A 13,008-nucleotide genomic window follows, 5' to 3' on the forward strand; every position below is an offset into this window, starting at 1 on the left:
ATTCATTCTTAGTCTTGACAATAGTTTGAGAGAACTTTCCTAACTTAGCCCACTTATTAGCTTTTCATGAGCTTTCAATTACATCACACTGTTTCTCTTCAGCTGATAGAATTTGCTCTATTGTCACTGACTGTCAGATAGACCTGATCTGGAAGCTCAGTAGCTATTATCATCTGTGTCCATGGCACACTTTTAAGACAACTGTATGGTTGAAAGGCACTGGAAAAGCAATTGGATCTTGAGTTGTGATTGTTTGTCTAGACTGTGCACAATGTTTTTTAGTTTGACAGTGATGATTGAAAGATAAGACCATCTTGAGCTTAGGGAAATGTTTGTGTTCATTTTCATTCTTTTTGAGTGGTTTACAAACCAAATATTAACCAAAACCACATTATTAATCAAAAATATAATTCTTAGATTAATCATAATGAAAACAAAAGTTAGTTGCAACCCTAAATGATGTAATTTTAATGAATATTCTTCGCTTTTTCACATTCCTAGATTTAATGGTTGCTTGTTGCACACCCAGTTTGTGATATTTATATACAACTGCTGGTCCTACCTGTCTTCAATTTACTATTATAGATATTACAATATTAAGCAGTAAGTAGTAGCAGCTGCAGCAGTTTTTAATTCAGATTATTTTTATTTTGAAGGCACTGAAACTGATGTTACCATATTACCGTAAAACAGTTTCACAATTGAATTACAAAAGAACACTTAAATTGTTTGTTACTGTGCACGCTACTAACTAGTCTAATTAATACACTGTTTGTTGCATTGATTGATAAAACAATAAAACTATTACAATTAAGTGACGTCTTTTTGCACACGCCCACGTCGGACATCCTTAAGCTTGGTCTCGTGATAACCATAGACATAGTGGCTAGTCATATTAGCAAAGTGGTTTTGATAGTAACGCGTTAAGGAAACAACAGAAGAAGACGAGGAAGCCAACTCTTAGCACGGCTATATAATTTACGAATTACATTTTCCTTAGCTAAATGAACCGTTGCGAAATAACCATAACGATTATTGAAGGAAGATGCTGTCTCGTCTACTGAAAGAGCACCAGGCGAAGCAGAATGAGCGGAAGGAGTTGCAGGGTGAGTGATCGCAGTGAGCGCTTACTGCTGGCTAGCTACATTGCTAACTGATGCTAAAAACAAAGCTTTTTAGGAGGGCCCCGTTTTAATTGTATCAGAGTGGGATCAGAAGAGACAGAGAAACCATGGATCCTGTTGTGCCTGGAAACGGAAATCGAAAAGGCATGGATTAAGAATAAATTAATCATGGCATACTGTCACGACAGTATGACTGGACTGGACAATAATCCTCAGTGCGATACCTGTAAATATACATTATACAGATTTGTACAGGTCTCTATTTTTAAGCACTCTGTTTTTATTCCTATTTATCTCGTTTCACAATGAGCATTCCTCTGTCTGCATTGTTTACTGCCTGTTTGTACTGTTTATTTTGCATCGTTTGCACAGTTTGTTGCTTGTTAATACTGTTTATGTTGGTTTACTTGCCCCTTGCTGTTGCCTTGCGTGGGGATATGTACATGCATATTGAGAGCCGCTGTACCAGAGTCAAATTCCTCTGTATCTGACACACCTGGCCAATAAAACTGATTCTGACTCTGATATGTTGATGCAGATTGAGCATATGCTATGGAAGCTGGGTCTAATGATAAAAACAATTATGCTAGGAGTTAAAGGAAGTACATTAAACTGTTTCAAAGATTTGCTACTTTGCAGATATATTCAAGTCAGAAGAGCCCCATTTTTTATATAGTGTTGACAATTTTTTCTGTGTTGGCTTTGTTTCTCACACAGAGAGACGCAGACGTGAAGCTATTGCAGCAGCCACCTGTTTGACAGAAGCCCTGGTAGACCACCTCAACGTTGGGTATGAAAATGATGCTGACTGCCCCTGCTGTTTTGTTACACTTCACAGATGGCACTTGCGGGGAAACGAGTATGAGATAGAGAAGGGTATATTTCATTCACATGATGCTGTATATTTTATGTCTACAGCTTCATCTTTGACAACACAACAGATGCCAGCATTTGAATCATGTAGCTTTAACTACAACTGTAGTATACAGGTGGTTTTTAATTTAGTTATTAGCTCTGCAAAAATCATTCTTTTCATTACTGATTAATCTGGTGATTACTTTTAGGTTCTAGATTTAGTTAATAAAATGTCAGAAAATACTGTATACCCCTCCTGCCAAATCCAAAGAAGCTGTCTGAGATGCAGTTTCTTTTCCTCATTCAAACTGTCAATATTAAAGCAAATATTAGAGCACATTAAAGGATAAGGTAGGCCATTTTGTGTATTAATAGTATTTCCACCAAGCCCTGTACAGAAATTATAATCAACAATGAACAGCTTCTACTCACTGTTAATGTCTGTTATGTTTCCAACCTGGTTTAGTTTGTTCGTCTGTGCCATAGACCCCTGCTGTCAAAAATTGATTAAAAACACATCAGTGAAGTACACCACTGAACTGGGTGCCAGTTTTCTTCATTACAAAAGCCCAGACCAACATAGCCTATTTGTTAAAAATGTTGTCCCATAAACTACAAACGACGTAGCAAGATCGAATTGTGCATGTGAAAGATCTCAGTGAAAGCTCAAGAGCATAGCAGACTGTAAACAAAGCAGAGACCTCACACTTTATTATCCATGAAAGAAATCCATGTCTGCTGAACAAATGAATGAGTGGGAGACCCTGAATAAAATGTAACACAGTTTTGACTCTGTTCTCCAGCTCAGGCTCTTTTACTGTAGCTGCTGTGTTTTTAAGATACTGTATGTGTGCATTATCATGCACTAATATTTCTAGCTACACTGGATGAAAATGGCAGCTGTGCTGTTTATTTACCTGTTGCCATGGTGAATTATGTATCAGAGCGCCATTGATGGCTTTTTATAGTCCCCATACACATGCTTGACTCAAACTGAACATACTCAGAATTGACTGAACTACCTCTGATCAGCTGTTCTGGAAGTGAAAACCCAGTGGTTTCCACCTCAGGGTTAGTCAGCTCACAGTTAGGGTTAAATTCAGTTTGTTGAACCAGCTCCCTGGAATACCATCCTGTCCTCCTGCTTCTTATACAAGACATGTGTACCAAAGAGTTCGTCAGCATAGAAACATTGTCCCTTGAAGGGACTGATGATGCTGGTGCTGCACACCAGCACTGCACTTTTTGGGTCAGTAAAATAAAACAATCAATTTCTGGTGGAATAAATAGTCTCAATATATGACTGAACCATAAATAGTATAAATAGATTGTTAACATTGTGAAAGTTGTGATGAAACCAAGACAAGCAGCTTAAAGAACAAGTGTGGGATGCAAAGAAGATTGTTGTGTTATTCCTTTATGTAAAGGATTATGACCAGAGTCCTCTTAGGGATGTGGTAAGATTTTCACTAGTTTGAAAATTACAGTAGGTTAAATGGAGATATTAATTGCCTTCACTTTGGACTTTGAAATACAAATTCACTTTCGCATGCTACAGTGGACATATATAATACATATCATGTACTAAAAATAATGAACTGCCCCTTGTTGTTTCCTTTGTTACTGCAGAGTTGCTCAGGCCTATGTAAATCAACGTAAGCTCGACCATGAGGTGAAGACCCTCCAAGTGCAGGCGAGCCAGTTCTCCAAACAGACTGCTCAGTGGATCAGTATGGTGGAGGGGTTCAATCAGGCCCTAAAGGTAGGATACACTATATCAGGAAGAGAGATGTTAAACTAAACTACATACTATAGTGTATCAACATCAGAGTTAAACCTTTTTACATTTCATAAGCCTGTAAATTTATCTGTCAAATCATCTCTTGGGGTGCTTCTACTTTTATTTAAAAAAAAAAAAAAATTTGATTCTCTAAACTGAAGGTCTACAATAGCAGCACTTGCAGACATTGTCACGTGTCATTGAGTTAGATGTACAATGTATATGGAGTGGGTTCAACGGTATGTGCTCCTCTTTCACATTATATTGAGTTATACACTCACAACTCAGTGCAGCAATTCTGCCTTAACATATATGTTTATGAAACTCAAACAATTTCAGTTTTTGGTGAAATTGTCAAATATATACATTTAATTATGTTGTTATTAATGTCATAGTTAAAGGTGGTGTTGTACCAGACTACGTTGTATTTAGAGGTGTTCCTGATATTCTGACCACTCATACATGAGAGGTATGTAGCTGGGGAGGAAAAAATTTAGAAACACCTCTAAATATATTGTAATGAAACATTTTGAGCTTCATAAGCACAGATGTTAAGGCAGAAGTGTTGCATGGAATTACATACAATTGCACCTAATATAGTGGCCGGTGAGTTGCAGGTGTCAGTAATGCTGCCTTATCTCCCAGTGCCCCTTTTTCAAATAGCAAGGGGCTTGACACAAGTCCCTAGACCTGAGCAGATTTGACAGGTGGTAAAAGCAAATCAACAATCAGTTTCCAATTTTTCTGCAATTACTTATCTCATATAATCTATACAGGGTGACGTGAGTGGGAAGGATGCTTGGAAATGTTTAAAACTTGGCTGTCGCTGGTCCTGATGATACATTAGACTGGTAGATGTACATGGTGGCAACCAGTAATTCTGTTTTTGAACAGGAAATTGGTGATGTGGAGAACTGGGCCCGAAGTATTGAGATGGACATGAGGACCATTGCCACAGCTCTGGAGTATGTCCACAAGGGTCAGCTTCAGTCTGCCTCCTAATAAATGTCATGAGAAATGTTGGACAGTTAAAGCTGAAGCTAAATACCCTGCAATGAAATGGAAACCCAGTTCATACTTGGCAGCAAAGATGCAAGCAGCATCAACATTGCTCATCTGCATGGCACACCTGAGTGGACTAATGTTGGTTACTTTGTTCTGTGAGCATTGCTGTTAACCAGGGCAAGAACACAGTGATGACTTGTTAAAAAAAATCAACAAGTTTCCACCTGTTTTCTTTGTGTGTAGAGGCCTATCTCCTAAAAGTCAGCACATCATATGGAAAAGCTTTTATTCATCACCTGATACCTGAAATGTGTACGTCTGTGTTATATTTCTATGTACAGTGATGATGGTACTGTTTTTGTCAGATAACTGCAACTTTTTGATGAAACATTAATTTTAATAAAATTAATGTTGCACTGGTGTGTTTTTTTTTTTTTTTTTTTTAGGCATTTTACCATTTCATGAATATGGCTTCCAAACAACTGTTGTGAAAATAAATTATAAAAAAAAAAAATTACAAAAAGAACCTGATTTGCAAAGGGATGTTTGAGCAGGATATGTAAGAATGGATTCTTATCGACAACATTGTGCCCACCATATAAGTCAGGAGGTTCCCCAACCAGAAGCCCTGGATAAACAGTCCTGAGGAAGATCAACCCCCGCAAAGTGGCAGGACTGGACAACATCCCCAGGAGGACTCTCAGGGCATGTCCCAGCGATCTGGCTGATGTTCTCACCATCATCTTCAACCTCTCCCTCAGCCAGAGCATTGTTCCCACCTGCTTTAAGACCACAACCATCATCCCCCTTTCCAAGAAGAGCCCGGTCACCTGCCTGAACGACTACAGGCCAGTGGCACTCACTCCAATCTTTATGAAGTGTTTTGAGAGACTGATACTAGCCCAAATCCAGAGCAGTATACCAGACACCCTGGATCCCCTGCAGTATGCCTACCGGCCCAATAGGGCCACCTCAGACATAATCACGGCTGCTCTCCACTATTCCCTTTCTCACCTGGAAAATGGAGACTCTTACATCAGGATACTCTTCATAGCACTGTTACAAACACTGGTACCCCACAGGGATGTGTCCTCAGTCCCATCCTCTACACCCTGTTCACCCACGACTGTGTTGCCTCCCACAAAGACAACATCATCCTAAAGTTTAGTTGCAAAAGAGTTTTCGGTCAGGATTTTGGCACATGGGTTAATTATAGCTGTTATAAAAGTAAAGGGCAGAATTTAAGGTTTATAATGTGAGGATCAAGTTTTGCAACAAAACTATTTGTAAATCAATAAAGGTTATTTATTTGCCTGACTAGGGTGATTGGACAATTCAAGGAATGCGTGAAAGAAAGTTATATCATGGCTGTTGAGCTCACTCACATAATTGCAGGCATCTTTGGCACCTAATTAAATTTTCAAATCACTGCACACTATATAGGATCGAAAACAGGTAACAGACTTGATCCTGCAGGTAGCGCATCAAGGCTCATCATGTGAATGTAAAAATCTTGGTCAAAGCCAGCATTGTGACAGTGCGATCGTGAAGCATGGCATGTTTATACAAAATACTTCTGATTCTGAAGGCCCTGGGCAGATTAGCCACTGGTTGAAATAAGCCACAATACAATGTACAGCACAATGGCCATTTCTTGTTTAATATCACTGTGAATATATAGGCAACCAGTTACAGAGTATAACATTAGTGAATGTATTGTTTAAGCCTTAAAAGGGTATATTTTGGTGAACTGAATGATTCAACATGATTACGAACATTTTTAAAGGGTACACAAGGCTTTAACATGTGGAATTATCATAGGTCTGTACCAAAACCTTTAAAATATACATCAGGTTTTAAAAGGAATGGCAAGTTTTCTTGTTGCATTCTTGAAAGAACCCGATTTGAAAGAAGTTAATATATAATGAGAAGATGAAATATCCAAAAACAAAAGTTCACTGTGTTCACTTTGATATGGCACAATGCACACATTGCACAATTTTTCTACTTAGACACACATGCACAATCCAAAGGTTGTGGACTAAGGGTTACCAGTGGTGGACTTCCTTAAGGGATAAACCACAGGGATAAAGCCCCTCTGACCAGCCCCTGGGTTTAGACAGAAGAATAACCAGAGAGGAAAAAGAAAGAGGACAGATAACTTGTGGAGGTTCACCACGTCTCACAAAGAGGAAAAGGTAGGAGGTAGGAGTTCTCAGTTTCATTGTGTCTGTCACCACTGAATTACTCCAGAGTCTCCTTTTTGCTGTGGGTCTTAAATTTTGTACTACCGCATAAAAAGATTAATTGGTATTTGAAGTTTGATTATATGATAATATCTTATTGATTTATATGAATATTTGAGGTATTCTGGTATATTCATTGGTATATATTTACTAGAGTTGTGAAAATAAACAGTTTTTTTTTTTAAACAGAATTATAATTGTGCAGGATCATTTTAATTAATGTTCTTGTACCAACAGCAACAGTACTGCATGAGATTTAAGTGTGTAAACAACTTTGATCTCACAAATAGCACGCTGAAGTATTTTCCTTCAGTTTTACTAATTCCCTGAAAACGAACTTGTTTTCAGCAGTGCTCACCCTAAGCAGCTCTGTCACGGACATCAAATTTATGCTCCAAAACAAAGGCCCCACACATACACATGTTCTCTCGCTCTCTCTCTCTTTGGCTCTCCTTCCCTTCCCTCACAAATGCCTTTATTTTTTCCCTTCTTCCTTAAGACTATTAGCCAAAGATTTTTCATGTGCTCAAAGCTGTTCTGTATTACAGTTCTCCCCCTAAGGCCTTCAGTGAAAAAAATTATTGTACCCATAATCAGATGTTTTCAGCAGAGTAGCACGAGGTTTCAATAAAACTCGACAATATTGTGAAACTGAGTGGAGCTCTGGTTGTGGGCATTCCCACATTCCATTCTATCTTCTGAAAAGCTGGTTTAGGATGCTTGTCTCACACACACACACACTATAGAGACACCTGCTAAACATGTTTGTTGCTTAAGTCCTCCAGTTGCCCAAAAACCCACTTCTAATCTTGGAAGAAACATGGATATGCAGTTTGCCTACCACCTTTTATGGTAAGAATGCTGTTGCTGCAGTGCTGTACATTTTGGGCAATGATTTGGTTTGCACATCTAGAATATTTTCTGAAAGTTAACATCCCTGCCTTCCTCTTGTCATAATTTCTCCTCTTTTCTCTCACAGGGAAAATGTTTGGTTGTACATCACTGGTACCTTTGTGGTGTTGTGGATTATTGTGTGGCTATACAGAGACAGCCTGGAGATTGATAAAGTCACTGACAAGTATGTCTTTGTGACTGGCTGTGACACTGGATTCGGAAACCTGCTGTGCAAGAAGCTCGATCGCAAAGGTTTCCATGTGCTGGCTGGCTGCTTCACAGAAAAAGGAGCTGATGATTTGAAAAGAGTGACAGGCCCTCATTTGAAGACGGTCCTGTTGGATGTGACCAGTCAGCACAGCATCCAGAAAGCCATGGAGTGGACCAAGAAGGAGGTTGGCGATATGGGTAAAAGACGATTTGCATGATTTAAATGATAATGTGCAAAAGTCGGGCAATGTAAGGTGACTTAGTTAATTTAATTTTCACACAGCATGTCTCTAACAGAGAATATCTCCCCCTTTTATCTTTCATTTCCTCTGTAGGACTTTGGGGTATTGTGAACAATGCGGGACGCGCATTACCCATGGGTCCTTCAGAGTGGATGAAAGTGGAGGATTTCCACAGCATAATGAAAGTCAACGTGGATGGAGTGATTGCCATGACAATGACCTTCCTGCCTCTCATCAAAAAGGCTCGTGGTCGCATTGTAAATGTTGCTTCAGTGCTGGGAAGAGTGGCTGCAAATGGCGGTGGATACTGCATCTCCAAGTTTGCAGTGGAGTGTTTCTCCGACTGCCTCAGGTAAGATTTCTTTTGTAGAACCTCATAAACATTAGATAAGAGCATAATGTGACATTATGTAAAACTACTGTGCTTTGGTACTGTAAACACAAAGAAAGTATTTGTTATGGTTTAGTCCCCCTCACCAGGAGGGTGAGGGAGAGCTGAGGCAGGACTCAAGATTGCTGGCCCAGGTGCTAGTAAAAAAAAAAGGTGGTTTTATGGTGGGGAACACACACAAAGAAAAGGAACAGTCAATGAATACAGTACAAGGACAAACTAACGGCAAGACTAAGGTGAACAGGAGGATGAGGACGGACAGGTGAATAGACAGGCTAACCATGAGGACAGGTGAACAAAACGGTTTTCCACAGCACAGGAATTGTCAGCGTGGGAAAACAAAATGACGTACACTACATACCACGAGTATAGGGCTGTTACGGGGTATGCACATTACAGTAGTTAATGCTCCGGCGACGGCGGAGCGTCCGCCAGAGGTATAAATAAGGTAAGGAAATCATTACCTAACATGCCCCAGCTGTGCGCGACAACCCACGAGTCACTAATTACAAAAAGTGACACAGCTGAGGCATGGATCCCACAAAAAAAGAGAAAAGCAGGAGAGAGAAAAGAAAGAGAGGCAGGTCGCGCCGAGCGGACCTGACAGTATTGTGTGCACCCAGTTTGTTTTTTCCTGTTATTTAGAAGAGATGATGTTCTGAGTACTGGGATAAACTGTCATACAAGTCACAATCCTTATTGTCCCAAGAGGGAAATCTGGGGTGCTGGGCATTTTTTTGTGTGAATATTTTTAGTAAATACAGAAAAAGAAAAAACATGACATATTTAGAGCAATAAAACACTTCCCATCCAGCAAATTGCAGTAATACACAAACTGATGACCTCAGCATATGTCAGCTTGACATATTGGCTGGTAAGACCAGACAAGGGATTATGTTGGACTTTCCCTTCAATTTTCTAAGATTTAATTTAGCTGTGCTTCTTACTGTATGAACCAAACCCTTTGCTGTCTTCTTTCATTGGATTCCTGATTGCATTTTCAATACAAATTCACTGACAATATAAACAGTTTAGGTCAAAGATTGTAGCCTGTGTCACAAACCTAAGTAAAAGGTGTATAAATAATGAATAGCTTTACTATTTTTCAACAAATCATTTACTAATGCTCTAAAAATTACTTATAATCAGTTAATAAGAACAGTGTTTGAGTTGCAAGATTTTCTGTTAGGACACTTTACAGTCCTGTTATTTATCATCACTTACCTTCTAGCTGCAAAATTTGGCTAAAATGAATTTATTAACTGTTTATTAACATTTCTAAAAAAATGTTTAAAAACTGGCAGGTATTTATTTGTGGATTACCAACATTTATAACTACACTATTGCCAAATAGGATTCTTCACAATCTCACAGTCCCATTGGTACATCTGTTATTGGGTTATAACTGAACTTTAACATACCAGTAAATACTATACCAGGCATCAATAAAGCCATTAGTTACTAATTATCCTTTATAAAGGTGGACTTGTTAGAAATTGTTACCCAATCTTATTTAAATTTATCTTGCTGATATCAAATATGCATATATACATGTACTGTACATTTCTGGTGTACAAGATGTTATCTGTATACAGGAGAGACATAAGCTACTTTGGAATCAAAGTGTGCATCATTGAGCCGGGGTTTTTCAAGACTGCATTGACAAACCTCGAGGCCATTGAAAGGGAAATGAACCGCCTGTGGAGCCAGCTCAGCCCTGAGGTACAAGCCAGCTATGGAGAAAAGTACCTTGAGAAGTGTAAGTACAGTAGACTGCAGACCATCAGTGAATTGAAGATTTTCATTAAAACTGAAGTTAGCATCATTTGGCTCATGTGATCACAAAATGTAGTGTATCTGTTTCATGTGTTTTTGACTGACACATTTCCAAGATGTAAAACATCTCATTTTTTACTCAAAGTTTTTCAATCATAGTATGGGCTTTAAAGTCACAATTCAAAAATGATTGTCAGCTAATTTTCCATTAAAGTGATATATTAAAATTATGAATTCCAACATGTGGAAAACATTTATTTTTATGATTTTCCATATCAAAATCCTTTTGCATTTATTTCCTGAGAACACACTTATGTAACTGTTATGTGTTACAGTACATAAAGGAAAAATATAGTTCCAGTCAGTGATACCATCACATTTAAAAATCTTAAAATTTAGGGTGTGAAACAGCCTTAAATGAGGGTTTATTATTACTTTGTAAAATTTAACACCATGAATCTAACTCAATATAGAATACTTGCATTTTTTTGGGTGAAAAATGCTTTGAAATGAAGTGATATGCATACAACATGTGTCCGTCAGTTCACAGTATGTAAATCTCCTTTATAGTCTTGAAGATTCAGCATCTGGCCATGAAGTTTATCTGCGATCCTGACATTACCAAGGTGACCAACTGCATGGAGCACGCTCTGACTGCTGCATACCCACGCACCAGATACAGCGCCGGCTGGGACGCCAAGCTTGTCTGGATCCCCCTCTCTTACATGCCTTCCTGTGTGGTTGATATTGGGCTTAAGCTGTTGCTGCCACGTCCTTTAAAGAGCATTTAACTCGCTGACTTTAAAGAAATGTCTTCAAAGTGATCAGCTTACTTTAAAAAATTTATTTTACTTTTCAAAATACTCCTCATCTACATTGACCATGTAATGATTTCATGCTACGGTTATTGTTTTATTTATGTGCATAATCTGCCATGTAAAGGTATTTAGTAAATGTATAGATATTTTGCTTGTTAACTCTGTACCTTTTGAAACAGTTATTTACTGTATGTTCTTTCGCATGGTGACTGTTCAGCATCAGAAGATAAATATACATCACTTTATTATCAAGAAAAATGCAATGCACAAATAAAATAGCTGCTAGCTTTGCAATGAAAAACTATCTATATTCTGGGTTACAATGATGAGAAGCCTCATCACGATGGCTTCTAAATAGGTTTGTTGATTGGGAACAAACATGCACACATGCTGTACATGAAAACGATTAAGTGGTGGTGCTTTTCAAGTTTTGAAGTTAGTCAAAGTTTTGCTGCATGATGGAACATGGCAGACTCCACAACCCTAGAGCTTAACACATGCTTTTGAACACTTGGCTAAATTCAAAATCTCAAAGTAGTCTAACAGCAAAACATTTAATAAATCCTGAAATCAAAGTTAACTGGATATATTTTTTATTTTCAAACTTTAAAATGACACTGATTATGGGATTTGTAGAATAACTTTAAATTTATTGTGCCTCACACATTGAAAGTCTGGAAAATAACAATAATTTCACTGCATCAGTAATAGACGTTTATTGTGAATGCCAGCAGTTAAACTGTATTCTGGAAGTGATCAATCCTTGTGTTTATGTATCAGTATTGTCACAAAGTAGCACTAGCACTGTGCTCTTTTGTGTTTTTTTCTTTCCATGCTTTCTGAATTTGTCTCTCAAGATGTGTGGTATCTGTTCTTATGGTGTCTTGTTGCTTGCTCTCTGTTGTTTTTGTCCCTTACTGCTGCTGGAACACTAGAATTTCCCCACTGTGGGATCAATAAAGTCTAACAAGTTATTACATAATATACTGTAACCTCAAAATATCCTAAAGGGTATGAAATAGTTTGAGAAGTCTTACCTGATTAACTGATAATATTTAAGGCTTGATTTACAGATTTAAATCATAAAAACACAGGATCAGTGGGATGATTTTTCACACTTGTTTTGAATCTTGGTTTATGAAATGCTCCCTGAACTTTGCAATATATGATAACTGTTTACTGTACCAGATGAATTATGCAGTTAGAAATACGATTATGTATTGTTTCACACTGTGTAATTAGTCATACTGAAGTCATATTTAGCATTCATGAATGTAGTTACTAAATGAATATGGCAATTACAATCAGCATATTTTTAAGGCAGAGAAATCTGACTACATGCCTCAGATTTTCTTCTCTGTTAAGACCGTGAATATGAAACCATGATTATCTTCGTAGGAACCGAGACACTGCTGTACACATTAAATGTCATCTTTGCTTACATAGGTTATGGAGTTTGTGAAAGCCAAGAATATGGAGGATTCAGCAGTGCTGTGTTAATGCGTTGTCAAATAATTTAGATGGATTTTATTTCTATATATCTGCATATAACGCGCCCAGTCAGGCAGATTCCCTGTCCACTGCCCTGCTGCATTACTGATGTTTCAGCACTGACCCCTTCTGTTTCTGTGTCTCAGGTTTCAGTCAGAAAAAGACACAAGCAACAG

General features: G+C 38.1%; 2 protein-coding genes across 3 annotated transcripts; both read left to right on the top strand.

Annotated features, from left to right (window-relative positions):
- Positions 1–732: 732 nt before the first annotated feature.
- bloc1s1 (biogenesis of lysosomal organelles complex-1, subunit 1) lies at positions 733–5,171 on the top strand. The gene is made up of 4 exons (XM_020609456.1): positions 733–1,106; positions 1,842–1,914; positions 3,609–3,741; positions 4,654–5,171. The coding sequence occupies exons 1-4, from the start codon at positions 1,046–1,048 to the stop codon at positions 4,759–4,761; spliced, it is 375 nt and encodes a 124-aa protein (XP_020465112.1). The 5' UTR covers positions 733–1,045; the 3' UTR covers positions 4,762–5,171.
- A 1,732-nt stretch (positions 5,172–6,903) lies between these two features.
- Positions 6,904–12,190, top strand: rdh5 (retinol dehydrogenase 5 (11-cis/9-cis)). Of its 2 annotated transcripts, none has more exons than XM_020617003.1 (6): positions 6,904–6,969; positions 7,788–7,862; positions 7,990–8,312; positions 8,450–8,708; positions 10,343–10,506; positions 11,094–12,190. In XM_020617003.1, the coding sequence occupies exons 2-6, from the start codon at positions 7,831–7,833 to the stop codon at positions 11,312–11,314; spliced, it is 999 nt and encodes a 332-aa protein (XP_020472659.1). In that variant the 5' UTR covers positions 6,904–6,969; positions 7,788–7,830; the 3' UTR covers positions 11,315–12,190. The 2 variants fall into 2 exon arrangements, with proteins under 2 accessions (XP_020472659.1, XP_020472730.1); XM_020617074.1 differs by having other exon boundaries at positions 6,922–6,962.
- The last annotated feature ends 818 nt before the right edge of the window (positions 12,191–13,008 follow it).

The sequence above is a fragment of the Monopterus albus genome, unplaced genomic scaffold, assembly GCF_001952655.1.
Source record: "Monopterus albus unplaced genomic scaffold, M_albus_1.0 scaffold1.1, whole genome shotgun sequence".
NCBI lineage: Eukaryota > Metazoa > Chordata > Actinopteri > Synbranchiformes > Synbranchidae > Monopterus > Monopterus albus.